We start from the raw sequence: 18,118 nt of genomic DNA on the forward strand, positions 1-18,118 counted from the left end.
TTCTTCAGTGAAATGTCTGTTCATGTTTTTTGCCTGTGTTCCAATTGGATTGTTCGCTTTTTAATTGTTGAATTTTGAGTGTTCTTTACATATCCTACCTACTAGTCCTTTGTTGGATACATGGTTTGCAAATAGTTTCTGCCAGTCTGTAGCCTGTCTTTTCATCCTCCTAACAGGGTCTTTCAAGGAGCAAAAGTTTTCAATTTGGGTGAAGTCCAGTATAGCAGTGTTTCCTTTTATGGATCATGCTTTTGTTGTCAAGTCTAAGAACTCTTTGCCTAGCCTAGGTATCAAAGATTTTCTATATGCTTTTTTCTAAAAGTTTTATATTTTAGGTTTTACATTTAAGTCCATGATACATTTCTGTATAAGATGTGCAACTTAGATTGAGATTAATTTTTTGATTGTGGATGTCCAATTGCTCTAGCACCATTTGTTAAAAAGATTACCTTTCCTCCATTGAATTGGTGTGTTCACCTTTGTCAGAAACAAGTTGGGTATACTTACATGCATCTATTTCTGGGTTCTGTATTCTGTTCCATTGATTTATGTGTCTATCCCTCTGCCAATATCACAGTCTTGATTACTGTAGCTATATAATAAATTGGATACTTAAAATTGGTTAGACTGATTAGTCCCACTTTATTTTTCTTTACAAAATTATTTTAGCTACTCTAATTCCTTTGCCTTTCCATGTAAATTTTAGAATAAACTTGTTTACATTTACAAAGAAATATTGCTGTACTTTTTTTTGTATTTATTTTATTTATCATTTATTTTTGGCTGCATTGGGTCTTTGTTGTTGTGCACAGGCTTTCTTTAGTTGTTTCTTTCATCAGCATTGTATAGTTTTCAGCGTATAAATCCTATACATGTTTTGTTAGATTTACACATAAGTATTTACTTTTTTTGAGCAATTGTGAATGGTATTGCATTTTTAATTTTGGTGTCCATGTGTTCATTGCTAGCGTATAGAAATATAGCTTATTTTTTATATTTATCTTGTATCCTGAGACCTTGCTAACTCACTTATTAGGTAAAGGAGAAATTTTTTGGGTAGATTTCTTGGGCTTTTCTATGTAGACAATCATGTCATATAAAAAAAAGGCAGTTTTATTTCTTCCTTTCCAGACTGTATCTGTTTATTTCCTTTTATTGCCTTACTGTACTGGCTAGAACCTCCAGAACTATGTGAAGTAAGAGTGCTTAGAGCGAACATCCTTGTCTTTACCCCAAACTTAGTGGGAAAGCATTCAGTTTTTCATGATTAAGGATAATGTTAGTTGTATCAGGTTGAGGAAGTTTCCTCCTGTTCCTATTTTTCTGAGAGTTTCTATCCTGAATGACTATTGAATTTTATTGAATGCTTTTACCGCATCAGTTGATATAACATATGGTTTTTTTCTTTAGCTTGATAATATAGATTGCTTTGATTGATTTTTAAATATTGTACTAGTTTTGTATCTATAGAGTAAAACTCACTCATGGTGTATAATTCCTATTATATGTTGCTGAATTCAGTTTATTATTTCATTATAGATTTTTATGTTTATATTCATGAGGGACATTGCTTTGTAGTTTTTGGTTTGTTTTTTGGATTGTGTTTGCCTGGTTTTCGTATTATTGTAATATTGGTCTCATAAAATGAGTTGGGAAATGTTCCCTCCTGTTTTCTGGAAGAGATTATTATTATTGGTGTTAATTCTTTCTTAAACATTTGGTAGAATTGTCCAGTAAAACCATTGAGCCTGGAGATTTCTTTTTTGAGAGTTTTTAAATTTTGAATTTAATTTTTTGATAGTTATGGGGCTATTCAAATTGTTTGTTTCATATTGGATGAGTTGTGGGTTTGTGTTTTTAGAGGAAGTAGTACATTTCATCCAAGTTTTCAAATTTATGTGCGTAGAGTTGTTTGTAGTGTTCCCTTATTATCCTTCTAAAGTCTGTAATATCTAAAGTGATAGTCCATGTTTCATTCCTAATGTTGGTAATTTGTGTCTTTTCTCTTTTTTTCCTTCACTACAGGTTTGTCCATTTTATTGATCCTTTCAAAGAACCAGCTTTTGGTTTCATCAATTTTCTCTTTGTTTTTCTGTTTTAAATTTTATTGTTTTGCTCTTATCTTTATTTCCTTCCTTCTGCTTATTTTGCTCTTGTTTCTAGATTCTTGAGGTAGGAGTTTAGATTATTGATTTAAGAGTTGTTCTCTTTTTTAATGCATGTAGTTAGTGCTGTAAATTTCTCTCAGCACTGATTTAGCTGTGTCTCACAAATTTTGATATGTTGAATTTTCATTTTCATTTAGTTCAGTGTATCTTTTTATCTCCCTTAAGACTTCCTCTTTGATCCATGGATTATTTAGACATGTGTTGTTGTTGTTTTATAAATTATTTATTTATTTATTTTTGGCTGCGTTGGGTCTTCATTGCTGCGCACTGGCTTTTCTCTAGTTGCGGTGAGCGGGGGCTACTCTTTGTTGTGGTGTGCAGCCTTCTCATTGTGGTGGCTTCTCTTGTTGTGGAGCATGGGCTCTAGGCACGTGGGCTTCAGTAGTTGCAGCGTATGGGCTCAGTAGTTGTGGCTCATGTCTCTAGAGCGCAGGCTCAGTAGTTGTGGCGCGTGGACTTAGTTGCTCTGTGGCATGTGGGATCTTCCCAGACCAGGACTCGAACCTGTGTCCCCTGCATTGGTAGGTGGATTCTTAACCATTGTGCCACCAGGGAAGTCCTGTGTGTTGTTTAGTTACAAGTGTTGGAGGTTTTCCTGTCATCTTTCTGTTATTGACTTCCAGTTTGATTCCATTGTGGTTGGAGAATGTACTCTGTATATTTTAACTTTTTAAAATGTATTGATGTTCATTTTATTGCCCAGGATATGGTCTATCTTGGCATATGTTCCATGGACACTTGAAAAGAAGCATAGTTTTGCTTAGTGTGTTCTTTGTTTTGTCCTGATAGTCCGAGACTCCTTTTATCTTTTCCTTTCTAATTAGAGAACTTCCTTTAGCCATTCTTTAGGATAGGTCTGCTGGTGACAAATTCTCTTAGTTTTCATTCATCTGAGAATGTTTTGATTTCCTTTCATTCCTGAAGAGTATCTTCTCTAGGTGTAGGATTCTGGGTTGGCAGTTCGTTTCTTTCAGCACTTGAAAAATATTGTGCCAATTTCTTCTGGCCACCTGATTTCTGATGAGAAATCTCCTGTTATTCAAACTGTTTTTCCCATATGGGTAAGGTGTCATTTATCTCTTGCTGCTTTCAAGATTTTTTTTTCTTTAGTTTTCAGAAGTTTAACTATGATATATCTTGGTGTGGATTTCTTTGGGTCTGTCCTGTTCGGAGTTTACTCAGCTTCTATATAAATCTGAAGTTCATGTCACTTGCCAAATTTGAAAAGTTTTCAGCAATTATATTTTGAGTACATTTTCAGCCCCAGCCTCTTTCTCCTCTTTCTGGCACTTTGATGGCATCTCATCACAGTCCAGCAAGGATGGAAATCAAGGCTCCCCATCTGGCCTTTGCTGGCAGTTAAGGGTAGGACATAGCTTTTTTGTGGAATGTGGCTGGAAAAAGGCAGTTATTATCTAATAGTTTTCTGTCTTGCTGTCCTTTGGCTGGAGACAGCAGGCTTTTGTTAGGGACATTTTTGGTCTATTCATAGGTATTTCTGGGTTTCTGGCTTCTTCAGCTCCAAGTCTAGTGTATATGAGGCAAAAAACAAACAGACAGCACCCAGGTAACTCAGCCATTATGTCATTCCTCGGGTCCTGAGGTCCCTAACCAGTCTGCCTTCCTCTCTCTACCTATTAGAGTCTTCTTATGTTTGTTTTATGTATAATGTACAGGATTTTTTTAAATTGAAGTATAGTTGATTTATAATATTGTGTTAAGTTTCTGGTATACAGCAAAGTGACTCTGTTTTTTATATATATATACTATATATTCTTTTTCAGATTCTTTTCCATTATAGGTTATTACAAGCTATTGAATATAGTTCCCTGTGCAATACAGCAGGACCTTGTTGTTTATCTATTTTATATATAGTGGTGTGTATCTGATATTACCAAACTCTTAATTTATCCCATCTAGGATTTTTTTGTTTGTTTGTTTGTTTGTTTTTTGTTTTTTTTTTTTTTGCGGTACTCGGGCCTCTCACTGTTGTGGCCTCTCCCGTTTAGGATTTTTTTTTATTCAATCTTTTTTTCTAATTGGTGTGTTTTCTTAAATTGAGATATAATTTACATATCATAAAATTCAACCTTTAAAAATGTACAATTCAGACATTTTTAGTACATTCACAAGGTTGTGAAACCATCACCACTATCTAATTGCAGAATTTTTTTGTCATCCCATAAAGAAATCCCATACCCAAAGTAATCATTTCCCATTCCTTACTTTTACCAGTTCCTGGTAATCACTAATCTATCTTTTGTATCTATGAGTTTGCCTCTTCTGAACATTTCATATAAATGGAATCATACAATATGTGACCTTTTGTGTCTGGCTTCTTTCACTTAGCATAATGTTTTCAAGGCTCATCATTGTTGTAGCATGTATCAATACTTTATTCCATTTTATTGCCAAACTATTCTTTTATATAGCTATTTCACATTTTGTTTATCTACTTATCATCTGGTAGATGTTTGGTTTGTTTACGCTTTTTGGCCATAATGCTGTTAAAACATTAGTGTACAAGTTTCTGTGTGAACATACGTTTTCAGTTCTCTTTGTTGATGTACCTAGGAATTGAACTGTTGGTCAGACATTAACTCTGTGTTTAATTTTTTGAGGAACTGCCAAAGTGTGTTCCAAAGTAGCTGTACTTTACATTCCCACCAGCAGTGTAGGAGGGCTCTTTTTTTCTCCACATCCTCAACAATGCTTGTTATTGTCCATCATTTTGATTATAGTCATCTTCGTGGGTGTGAAGTGGTATCTCATTGTGGTTTTCATTTGCATTTTCCTAATGAGTAATGATGTTGAGCACCTTTTAATGTGCTTATTGGCATTTATATAGCTCCTGTGGAGAAATGGCTATTCATATCATTGGTTTTTTAGTTGGGTTATTTGTCTTTTTATTATTGAGTTATAGGAGTTCTTTTACATACTCTGGATAGTAGACACTTATCAGGAGTATAACTTGCAAATATTTTCTCCCATTTTGCGGGTTGTCCAGAGATTTTGTGGTACTTAGCAGGAAGAGTAGAGAAAAGTACATCTACCTCATATTCCTGGAAGCAGAAGTCTCCCAAACTAGTTTTATAATGCCTTTGGAAGGGCCAGAGTATGCTTCATTGCTTAAAACTCAACATATTTTAAAGTCAGTGTGTGAGAAATCTAATTCTAGTGTTCAATTTTTTGTTTGTTTCAGATTTAGAAATTATTTTAAAGTCAGTTTAAGGAAAAGATTTTAATTTTTTTTCTATTTATTTTTGTGACTTACCTCCCTTTGTATTCGGTACAGTGGCCTATGGGTTATGAGCCAGGATACAGATCCCTTCAAACCTTTGGAGAGCTATCAGGGCTTGAGACAGCCCAAACCTCAGCATTTTGTCCAAATATTATCACTTATATATGTCTGCCATGAGGTGAAAAGTGTGAGGAGTCCTGGTTATGAAAATACCAGAGTTACTTTAAAGGTCAAGTAAAAGTAAGAAACTCCTGTCTGTGGTATGATTTTAAGCTCTGCAGTCAGAGCCGTGGAAATAGGCACGATAATGAGTGAGCATTTCTCATTTCTAGGCTAAATAGATGGGTCTTTAATCTTTTCTTACCAAACAGTGAGCAGTTCAGAGTTAATCACAAGAAATCAAGAATTTCGTGGCATCTCCTGTCTTCACCCAAATCACCTTCTACTGAGCTCTTCAAAGACTGATATCTTCTTCCTGGGTAAAGATAATTTTTTATTTCTATCCTTCTGATGCTACTTCTCTTATAAACTCAAACACCAGTGTATAGCCATGGCTAGAAATATCAGAATTATTTTGAACTTCAAATATTTCTTTTGTTCCATAGGTGCCTGAGTGTATCTTACCAGCTCCCCAGCATTGCCAGACTGTGCCATGAATGGATTATGCTTCCGATGAAATCCCTGACGGCGTTTTGTTCAGTCTCCACCGCAGGGTTCTTGTGTATTCTCAAGCACCCTCTCTGGGTTTCTGCTCTGTAGCACTGCAGGCTGATTAACTTTCCAAACCACAGGGCTCTCCCTTTGTTAGTCTCCTACACTCTTTCATTGCTGGCATTATTCTCTCATTTCAATCTATATTCAATCTAATTTCAAATTTCTTTAGCTTTCTAAAATTCTGTAGACTATCTCCATTCAGTCTTTTCTAGCCTTTTTTTATTTTTTAGAAATTCACCTTAGTTTTCTTATCTCCATACAAACTAGTCATTTCCTTTTTTCTTCTTAGTCTTTACTTTTCCTGAATATCTGCTAATAGCCTTGATCTTAAGCACTCAAACTCATTATAGACTAAGTACTCTTCATTTTTATTTGGTATTTAATTCTGTTTCTTATGTCAAAGGAAGAAATGTATGTGAAAGCCTTTTACAAACCAGAAAGCACTATGCACTCGTATAACTTATTGAGATTAACAAAGGACCACTGTGCCTCTTTTCAAGCTTTCTGCTCCTTCTGAGCCAAAAGAACTTCTCCGTAGAGGAGGGAAATATTGAAGAAAAATAAAGCAATGGAATTGTCTCTTAGCAACTGAGTTCGTGCCTTATAAATCTTACCCACTTTAGATTACTGCTGCTCAAAATCACTTACTTTTCTTACTGGCTCAGTTCAAATAATGTTATTAAATTATAGGAAAACAAAGGAAAAATCTAATGAATGAGTCACTCAGTTCGTTGATTGTGCTCTCTTTGCTTAGCACTATTGATATAGTTGAGTTGTGTTTTTCTCTTGATTCCAGTTGTAAAACTTTTTTATATATCTTTTGTTGCAACTTAAATTATAAACTAAGTAGAAGCTAAATACTATCTTATACATTTCTAGGTTACCTGAGTCCTGAAACAATATAGGTCATTTAAGTAGTATGTAACATATATGTACTATATATAAATCAGGTTGGGCATAGCTTAGAGAAAATCAGGTATCCAAAAACTCAAACCAAATTGGGGTGTGATTATTTACATTATAATATAATTCATTATAAGGATTCTTCAGCTAGTAGATCTTCATAGTATTTTTCATTTAGCAAATATTTTTGATTGCCTCCTACACTAGACAATGGAAAGGATAAAGATGTGTGTGTGTGTGTGTGTGTGTGTGTGTGTGTGTAAATAGTTGTTTTGAGCTGTCAGTATAATAAGATAGATAAGACTTGCGCACAAATAAGGCAGTACAATGATAAATGCCTTGTGAGTGGTAAGCCGAGTGCTGTAGAAGTTCCGAGGAGGGAAAGGTCACTTCCAGCTGGGTGAGCTATTATGATTACATGGGCAAGGTGACATGTTAGAGAACCAAAGACTAACAGAGAGTTTGTCAAGTTTAGTAATTAAGGCAAGATTGAAGAGGTAGGTAAGATGTTGGTGCCTTCACGAGTAGAGCAAGGAGTTTAAACTTGAGTCAGTAAGTGATGGGGAGCCGCTGACTTTTTTTAATCAAAGTATTGTCTAGGAAAATGTATCTGGCAGTAATGTGTAATTTTAATTTTAAAAAATTAGTCTGTTGATAGTCTTTTAGGTGCCTTACTTTTGTGTAAAACAAAAATGTGTTTATAAATAAGTCAATTATAGAATTGATTCATTTGTATTCTTTTTAAAAGGTAGTCAAAAAACTATTCTCAGATGAAATTAGATCCAGTAAGATGAGCTGCTTAGTTAAGATATAAGCAGTATATGAAGTGGGATAAAATACTACTTTTCATACTTTCTAAACTCATTTTTAGAGATTTTTTTGTGTCAGTTAGTCATTTCTCCAATTGAAGCAATGCAGAAATCCTCCATATTCTTTCCACCCCCCTCTACTTGGATAGAATGAATGGCTGTAATGAAAAGAACTTATCAATAGCCCTCTTAGATTTGTTCTTAATTTAGCCAAGTATTTGTACACCTCTGCAAAAGATTTTGTTTCTCTGCCTTCTCCTTTAGTGGGAAAAATAATCAGTAGGAATGACAACCTACCTCACAGGGTCGTTGTGAGGCTCTGCTGGTATGAAGATGAAGTGTTGTGTAAATACACTGAAAATGTTGAGAACTGACTGAGAAATGGATTTTAGACATGTTGTTAGTGGAAACTGCTATAGATTGGAAATGCAATGTTTTAATAATAAAGACTATATAATAAGGTTGGCTGTTGTTTTCCATTCATAGTATGCCTCAGGGAATTTAGAGCATAAAATGGTTCCCACCCAATACTATAAAGGAAGTAACACTTCCTACATATTTACCTCACAGTGAAATCATGTTTTTAAAACAGCACAGCCAGAGAATGATATGTTTTTGTGAGCCATATTAGAAACCAGGAGGTTGGGAGTACTAATCTTGACTTAGTTACCAACTTGCTGTGTCACTGGACAAGTCAGTGATCCTTTTTGTACCTCAGTTTTTTGACGATTCTGGAAGGAGGCGTAAAGCTTCTCCAGCCAAAAGAAACTGACTGCCACATCAACAGCCTGGCACTGTAAGGGACTCAGGAACATATAACCAGAAGCTCCTACGTAAAATAGTTTAAGAATAAGACTGTAGGACGCTGAACAGCGCACCATTTGCCCTGTCTTCTAACCCCAGTACTGACCAGTCGAGTTCCCGCCCAAGTGCAGAGTTGCAGGGAAGAGGATGTGAGTCTGGGAAGGATTCATGGTTTCCACTGTGGAGATCTGGTCACATCTCAGGTCCATTATAGCCTGAAGAACCTAGAAAAGATCATATTTTGTTCTAATCTTGGTCTTTGGTGCTATTTGGACTTCTTCTGAGATGTTCTCAGTGTCTGTCTTGAGGACCCTCAGCTTCTGAGCAGCCCTGACTACTGTCATGTCTCTCTGAGCTTTTGGAAGGATACAGTCTGGGTCCAGGACTACACTGAGTCGTGCTTTTTGGTTCTGATTTGGGGACTGTGTGTCTTCAGACGAAAAAAAATTTTTAACTCAGTAGAATTTTATTCTATAATGAATTCATGACAAGGACTTAATAATAACAAATGATATAAGTTGTTTTTTGAAAATGTACTTTGGGTTTTAGAGCAAGGATTTTCTTTCTTTGCTTCTGACCTAAACATGAAGAAAAGTTCAGAATAGTGCTTGAAAACATCAGTTCATGCTATTAATTGGAAGCATTTCTTTTACCTGAAGTTGTGACTGAAACTGACTAGCTCCTCTCAAGGCTTAAAAGTTAGGAGCACAATTTTAGAAATGAGAAATTATTCTGAATGTTTTGCTATACCTTTCAGGTGCCAGATAGAGCTTGCTGTGCTGAATTGAATCAAATTGAAGCATGCCTAGTAAAAAATAATAGCCCCTGGCTTGAGAAGCAGACTTTAGTTCATTCGGAAACCAGAAGGATCCTGGCCCAGTTTTAATGCATGAAAACTCTCCAAACCACCTTGGCTAGAGCCTAGTGTTGTAGAAGCAGGCCATAAAACATGAGGGTTGAGGACTCTCCACAGTGGTGGGAATCTGCTGTTATTTCTCAGCAAATCAAATCCACAGTGAATACTGGTGTACAGACTGTGTGGTCTAGTTCAGGCTGCAACATCAGCATGAATAGTGGAAGACCAAGTTCAGGAAAGAGAAGGAAACCACAAAGATTAAGTGAAGAGGAAAGGGTTGCTTGGGTAGGCACAACGGCACATTTTAGACATTCAGAGGTCATTGCTTCTTTCTCTTCCTCTGCATATCTTCCCCACAAAAAGCTTATGGGGGGATAAATGGAAGAGGAAAGGCTTAACTCAGAAAGAAAAAACATTACATGAAGTGATCATTCGTACTGCCTGAGGGGACTTAATGTTTATTGGGTGTGCACCTCAGCTTAATGCATTTGACCAGAACATTTCCCTGGATTCCTTACCTTTTAATAATGCTGTATAATCCAAAAGACTATTTACTATGTCTGATCCATTTGTCTACTGTAATTCTGTAAAAGCAGAATGGGAAGGCTTAGGGAATACTTGTACTCCATTCTGTTTTCACAGTGTTACTCATTTTCTTCCATGAAAAGCATAGCTAAAATCCTGCTTCTCTTTTTAGGTAACAGTATGACTAAATACATTGAGAAGCTAGAAGAGATCAAAAAAAGTGAGTAACACTACTGATGGTTTGGGATAATGGAACCCTGTAGTTGCTCTACAAGTTGGTTATTAACGAGCCTAACCACACTCTACAGCTGACACACACACAGAGCTATGGGTGTCAGGTGAGTGTGGCAGGTGCCTAGAAGGATGTGGGAAACACTGTGCCATTCTGGTCAGCTGCTAAGATTGTGGTCTTTGAGTCTGAGTTCTACCTGACTTAGATCCCATAGGAGATGTTAATGTTGGAATGTGAAATAACCTCTAGTGAAGCACTGAGAACCCAAATTTCTAGTTTCATTGTACTGCAGTCTTTATGACCTTTATTCAAGGTACTTAATCTTTCCTATTTTATTATTTTCTCTATACCTGAGATAGGAGTAATAATAACTTATAACATTCTTTTGAGTATAAATTCAACAGTATTCATGAAAGACTTAGCCGTGTAAGAAAGAAAGAGCTTATTCTTAAAGTGGTGTTATACATTATAAATTCATTGCAGTTGGCTTTCTTTTAATTAAAAATCATATTTCATGCACATCCTTTTAAAAAACTAATCTTCAGCAAAGATATGCTTCTAGTCATTGAGTGCACTGCCCTCGCACAAAATCATAATTTTTCAATCTGTGTCCAAAACAGATGTAAAATGTACACATCAAGTCTAGAATTAGAGAAGTAGGAACATCTGTTTTCTAAGATGGATTTGTTCATAGCTTCAGTAGGAGAACCCAGTGCTAGGGCAATATTGAGCTAATGGCAGTGAAGAGGTACTCTGATTGATAGCAGTTCAGGACTTGGCTCTGGTAATATATATCTTCTGGGAAGAGAATATTACAAATCCAAAATTCACCAGAACTTCTGTTTTTACACAGCAGGCCTTTTAATTTAAATGATAATGTTCCTGTTCCTTTTGAATTGCTGCCGTATTGAGAAACCCCAGACAATAGATCTGGACTCAGGAGCAGCTTCTTGCTGACTCTGTTATTTGCCACGTTCAACTACAAGGACTGATGCTATAGACATTTGTTTTTTAATGTGTGATGTCGCAGTATCCTTTTCTTCTTATATATTTTATATTTTAAACATTTTATGCTATATATTTTAAATGTTATATATCTGTAAAATATTCCACTTTAAGTATATATATTTTAAGTGTATATTAAAATTTTAAACTATGGAAAAAAATCTTGTTTACTCACCTAAACTTCATTGTTGTCGTCCTTAATTCATCCACGGCAAGCAAAATTCAACTGCCTGCTTCTGTCTTGGTTTGTAGCCTTTTTCACCTCCTAAGCATTTGTAGCTGAGTGTGAGCTCACCTGTCCACACCAAAATTTGTCCCATAAAAATTGTCCCATTCCACCCAGATTGCTGAAACCCTGTTTAAAACAGTTCTTAAAAGCACAATGTGGTTTCTTTAATATCTAAACTTTAAATGGAGCTTATCTCCCAAAAGAAACACCTGTGGATTAGAGTCCTCGAAAATGCTTACTTCACCTTCCTTCTTTAGAAGTTGTGAGCTTCCTTTTAGTAAGACAGCAGGTTCGTCTCACCTTTTACACGCTTTGTGCTGATTCCCCGACTAGAATTACTTCAGATTCTGGTTTGGGATCTATATTTTGGAAGCTATTTCCTTCTCTTTTCCCATCTTCTGTTGTAGGTGTTCTTTTGGGTCAGAAGGGAGGAGAATATTGCCTTGTTTCATGACACCCTAAACCCGTCACTTTTCTCGGATTACCTTAGATGCCATGTCTTTCTGTGAAATCACAAACCTTGTGCTGTTACTTCCTTTGATTTGTCTTCCACTGTGAGCCCAACTTCCCTTTGCTAATAATGTGTTTTAACAGAACCCTGAAAACGCAGAATTCCTTTGTAATCTGAATATTCTTTCAACTCTGCCTGGGGAAAATAGACACACTGTGTCTATTGACCATTCACAAAGCCCATTCTTGGCTTCCAGTGGTTAGATGACACTAGTTGGGCCCAGTGTGAAACATCCTAGATAGTTAGGTCTCTGTCCTTCCAGTAACTCGAGAGAGACACACTTAGATTCCAGACTTACCAGAGAAGCAAAACTTGATAACATATCTGAAACTAGGATTTTTTGTCTCCATCACAGAGTTTGGGAGAAGCTATAGTAGCAGAAGCTCCATTCTTAAAGCTCTGTTCGCCCTTGCAAGAACAGACTGTCAGAGCTTTCCAAGTTATCCTTTTTATAAAATTTAAAACTTACTGTAAAACGTCTAGCTTGATCTTTTATCTCTGAGTAATAATGTCAGAAAGTCCTAATGATGGCTGTCCTTCTAAACCAGAACCAGGTATGTAGAGTTCAGGCTCAAATGTGCATTGGGATTTCTAGTGCTTATGAGAGGATGCTAGAAACTATGATCATTAGAAAATAGCAGCGCCTGTTTTCTCGTTTAAGGTGATTTCTATTTAAAGGGGATTTTAATGTGTACCTTTTATACTTAGAATGTGAAGAATTGGAGAAGTATTTCAAACTATGTTACTATACCAAAAGAATATCAGTGGATAAATGCCACAGTGCAAACTACTTTGAAAGCTGTTGACTGTTTTCACTGGCTGATTTATTGCCATTTTGCTTTATGTAAATAACTTTTGGTGGGCAAGTCGGTGGCAATTGAGAGAAATACTATAGTCGTTCACTTGCACTTTTTAAAGCTTCTGCTCAGCTTATTCGGGTCTGCATCCTGGTGGGTTTTAGAAGCTCCTTTGCATCTTGTATCTAGAAGAAGCTGTTGTAAGAATTTTCTGGAAGAAAGGTCATTTTTTAGCCAAATTGCTATTTTTAGGGCATTTTGGAACAGAGAAGCTTTAATTCCCATAAGAAAGAGTCTTGATATATTTACAGAAGGCCTGTTTTTAAGGTAATATCATTTCCTGACTCTGAGTCGAAAGCTATTTGGTAAACCAAGCTAACATTATCCTCCAAAGTAACTATTTGGTCTGTGCTGGTTTTTTGGAAAATTCATGGAAATGATTAGTATCACCAGGTAAATAATCTTAAGTACCTTTAATCCTTTCCTTTGTTGCTAGGAGTCTTGGTTTATGAGACAGTGAAGGCCATAGTAATTATCCAGCTAACCTTCAGTAATTCTGAAATAATGAGGCAGTATTTAAGGAGTCAAGGACATCAGTATATAAACCTAGAAGAGGAGTGAAGGGAAAGGGTAGGCAGGAGTTCAATGCTGAAAACTCTTCAGAATTGGCAAGTCATCTTCAGAAAAGTTTAGGGAAGCCAATTTTTAATATGCCTCTATGGGACAAATAATAAAGTGAGATTGGCTAAATTTTTAAAAACTGTTTAATATGATATGAAGAATTATTAACACAAACAAATGCAAAAGTACCCCCATTGAGTTATGTCTCAGAATTGTAAAGATAGCACTGAGTAAATATTGATGTTTTCAGTTGATTTTTCTTTTTTTTTAATTGTGGTTAAAAAAACCCCACATAACAAAATTTACCATCATAACCTTTTTCAGTGTACAGTTCAGTAGTGTTAAGTATATTTACTTTGTTGTACAATAGATCTCCAGAACTTTTTCATATTCAAAACTGAATAGGTTGATTTTTATTGAAGTGGAGTTGAGGGAAAATTGATGTAAGAGATTATCAGGACCAATTACAAATTTGTGCCCAGCATTGTACTCCAGGAAAAGAAAAAAGGGTTGGCCTGTGTCTGTAGCATAGTTTGTAACCTCAGGAATAGAATTGTACTCTTTTCAGGGCAGAGATAGAATAGTAAATGTCTTACCAGCTCTTGACCTAGGGCAACTCAGCTTCTCTGGGTCTCTGTTCTCATTTGTAAAATGCAGATGTTTATTCCCTGCTTATTCTGAAAAGGATTTAAAGGGCTTACAAAAATGCATGCAATACAGTATGGTCAAAGTAGAGACAGCATAGTAAGGAAAATGGTACACAAATAAAGGGGAGGGGTAAAATCATTAGGCCCAAAAAGGTGGCTTATAAATTCAGCTTGAGGCTTCTTACTGGCCAAAGCAAAGGAGTAAATGAAAAGGTGATATAATACCTGCCATGCTTAATTCTGAGGATATCATGAGGATCAAATGAGATAAAACATGTAAATAACTTGAAAAATATACCATATAACTTGATGACTAGAAAGAATTAATATCTCTAAGAAAGCAAAATAAGCCTGGAAAAAATATTTGTCCTGTTCTGCTTTTCAGATTATAGATACAAAAAAGATGAGCTTTTTAAGAGACTAAAAGTTACAACTTTTGCCCAGCTGGTAAGTTTAATGATCTTCCATTGGAGTAAAGACTTTCTAATTTGTGCTGCTTTATGTGAGTATTTCTAAATTCAACTCTAGGTAATGTTTGCAGAGGGTTTTCTTCTGATTCTTTATATTTCACCTATGAGAGGACTAATTGGTATGAAATTTTCTTTTTTCTTTGATAAGAATTTTATAAAGTAAAATGTACATTCTCCTTTTTAATCATCAAATTTGTAGTTTAGGTTTTATTTTTCCTTGCCCATTTATCTTAATATTGAGAATCTAGAATTCTGGATTCTTTATTGCTTGGACATTTTTCTCTGTGGAAAGCAGGTGATCTCCCATCTATGACTGGGTTCTTTTTCCAAGTCTTTCTGCCATGGTCTATTTTGTTACTTTAGGAAAGTCGCTTTCTTCTTTCATTTGAAAATTATGGACAAAGTGTCTCTCTGACCCCCAAAGTTACAGTGATGTAACTTAAGGTGGATGTTGGGTCTTATGAGCTAAGTCATGAAAAGTGATTTATTATTTTTTTAATTTGAATTCTACCAAGCATTTAAAAAAATTTTTTATTGGAGTATAGTTGATTTACAATGTTGTGTTACTTTCAGGTGTACAGCACAGTGAATCAGTTTTATATATGTATATATATATATATATATATATATATATATATCTCCATTCTTTTTCAGATTCTTTTCCCATTATAGGTTATTATAGAGTATTGGCTAGAGTTCTCTGTGCTATACAGTAGGTCCTTGTTAGTTATCTATTTTATATATAGTGGTATGTATATGTTACTCCCAATCTCCTAATTTATCACTTCCCCCCAGGCAAAAGTGCTTTAAAAACTGTATGTTGGGTATACAACATTGTAATCAATATATTCATAATTACATTTATTTCTTCATTGCATGAAGAATTTCTGATACAATGCTGTTATTTTAAGTATTGCATTTTCAAGAAATAGCATGTTATGTTGGGACTAGAATATGTATGAATGCAGTTTTAAACTCTTACTTATGTTTCGTGTCCAAAATTATCCTTTTGGTCTTTTAAGTTTATTGTGTAATGTTTTAAAGAAATCTTTTCTTCCGGAATGATCATCTGCAGTGTAATTACCACCCCCAAAGTAAGAAGACCTGAGATTTAGTCTCCAGTTGGGGACACTGACAGTTTCTTAAAACAGGAGATCTTTGATGTTTGATATTTCCTCATCTTTTGTTAAAAACAGAATTGCCTCTGTTTAAGACAAACAAACATACACACTTCTACACATTTCATTCTTTTTTCTATCAGGTCATCCAAGTTGCTTCCCTATCTGATCAAACATTGGAAGTGACAGCTGAGGAGATTAAAAGGCTAGAAGGTAATGAGAAGTGAGGATATGGGGAAAATAACAAATTGGCCATTTGACTGTGCTATTGTGTTCACAGGGACTTTGATGTATCTGTTTGTAATTAGATTGTTACTCTCTGAGAAATGCTATCTGGTGCTTTGCTAATTCCTATTTCTTTAAAAAAGCCATCTCGTTTTCTGGCTGTAACATTTGTAGTCTTAAATGTTTTAAACGTGTTTAATATACTAATTACTTTTTTTCAACAAATATTTTTAGTGCCTTCTATATAAGTACAGGTCACAGAATTAGGTGCTATGAGACTACAAAGATGAATAAAACACAGCCCTGCTTACATGGAGTTTGTAGCTACGAGTGTGCACTGCACATATGTATGTGTATTGGGTGAGGAAAATGATAACAGAAACACAGAATTACTAATATGACAGAAATTCACGGAGGACTAGAAGGAAACCATCGTTTGATGAATATATATTGCTAGGTACTTCACATGAGTTTTCTTATTTAATCTTCTCAAAAACTCTAGAAGGAAGGTACACTGTACAGATGAGAAGCCCAAGCCTCAGAGGTTAAACTTCTTGCTCAAAGTAAACAGCCAATAAGGAATGGACATAGGATACAAATCTGCATGTCTCTGGTAGCAGCCAGTGTCTTCTCACTGCCTTTATTGCATCCTTATGGGGTCTTGGAATGTGCCTTTTGAGAGATGCAGGGTGCTGTGAGAACTCTGTATTTTCCAGCTAGGAAACTGAGGTAGGCTTCTTCCAGGCTTTTGAACTGGGTCTCTGCCCCCTTTAGGGGTAGAATCTCAACAGGTGCAAGTTAAGGGTGAGGCTGTCTCAGGCTGAGGAGCAGCCTGAATAAAGGCACAGAGAAGAAGTCCAAGCGTGTTTGGGGAATCTCATAATCCAGTCTGGCTGTGGTCTGAGGGAGGGGTAGGTGCGGGGTTAGGAGATAAGGCTAGAAAGATAGATAGGCGCCAGATTTACTTTCTTAAATACCAAGTTGAAAAGAAAACCTCTTAGGTGTTCTGTCATGAAAAGAATTCCCAGAGTGAAGGTCTTTATTTTATCCTGAAGTCCTCAGCTGTCAATGTGTGGCTGTTTATTGAAGGGGAATGTGTTTTGTTAAGGTTGATGTAGGCCAGGAATTTGACTTCTGATTTCAAGACAAGTTTCTCAGGAAGTCTGAACACTGGGTTTGTACAACTCGACTGTCATTTCCCTGGGCTTGTTTTTGTTAGGGAGGATAAAAAGAATCTGTAAAAGACAGGAATTTATCTATGACAGATGCCTCTAACACAGCAGAGAAATAAGGGCTCTTTGTAATAGAGATAATTGAGTTTCCTCATACCAGTACTCCCAATTTTAACCTGGTTATATAAGTACCTGGATTTTGTCCTTTAATTCATTGTTGAGATTACAACACCAGAACATATGGGCACATGCAATTTTCTCTTCTGAGATAAATTTGCAGGCTTTTGTAAAGTAGGACACCATAATGTGTGAGTTTTTCTAGTGCTCTATACAGAATAATAACTCAGGAATGCCTGTAGCACAGATTGTATCTGTATGCGTATTGGCCAACTTTGAAGGAATAAAAAAACTCCTTTTATAATGTTTATTGTTTTTTCCTGACTTAAAAGTATATTTCTAGAGAATTAGAAAACTGTAAAAAACATATAAAGAAGAAAATTAAAATAACTAATAAACCGTATTAGCATTTTGGTCTGTTTTCCCCACCCACATCCGTAGTCTTTGTATATAGTTTTGTATTATGCTGTTTTCAGTTAACATTTTATCATGCACACTTTCCTATGTCATTAAATAGATTTCAAAAGCTTAATTGTAAAGGTTGTGTTGTCATATAATGTCTTTCCTTTGTATATGCCACATATTTAATTATTCTCCTATTGTTGGCCATTAACGTTTTTCTAATTTTTCATTTTTATAAGATAATGCTGCAGTGTAAACCCATAAATGTTTGTATGGTTCTGATTTATTTCCTGAAGATAAATTGCTGCAGATTGTCAAAGGGTGGAACCATTTTAAAATGCTCGGTGCTGATTCCACATTATCTCCAGAAAGGTTCTACTTGTTTGCATTCCCACCAAGCAAATGAGAAGACCCATTTCTCCCCATCCTAGCCAATGATGAATAATTCTCATTTTTGTAAATGTTTGCCAATTTGATGGAGGAAAAATGGTAGCTAATATTTTTATTTTGGATTTCTTTGATAGTGTGATTGAGCTTTGCGTATGTCTGTGT

At 35.6% G+C, this 18,118-nt stretch overlaps 1 protein-coding gene across 6 annotated transcripts in view; it reads left to right on the forward strand.

Moving 5' to 3' along the window:
* CEP41 (centrosomal protein 41) overlaps positions 1–18,118 on the forward strand; it is a 46,980-nt gene that overhangs the window by 15,075 nt on the left and 13,787 nt on the right. For 3 of the 6 annotated variants that reach the window (XM_060156671.1, XM_060156669.1, XM_060156672.1), the window contains 3 exons: positions 10,193–10,240; positions 14,448–14,509; positions 15,794–15,863. In XM_060156671.1, coding sequence (XP_060012654.1) covers positions 10,193–10,240; positions 14,448–14,509; positions 15,794–15,863 — 180 coding nt within the window. Of the gene's footprint in view, positions 1–9,126; positions 10,241–12,397; positions 12,552–14,447; positions 14,510–15,793; positions 15,864–18,118 lie in introns of those variants that run through there. The other 3 variants (XM_060156668.1, XM_060156673.1, XM_060156674.1) reach the window with 2 other exon arrangements.

The sequence above is a fragment of the Lagenorhynchus albirostris genome, chromosome 8 (assembly GCF_949774975.1).
Source record: "Lagenorhynchus albirostris chromosome 8, mLagAlb1.1, whole genome shotgun sequence".
NCBI classification, from domain to species: domain Eukaryota; kingdom Metazoa; phylum Chordata; class Mammalia; order Artiodactyla; family Delphinidae; genus Lagenorhynchus; species Lagenorhynchus albirostris.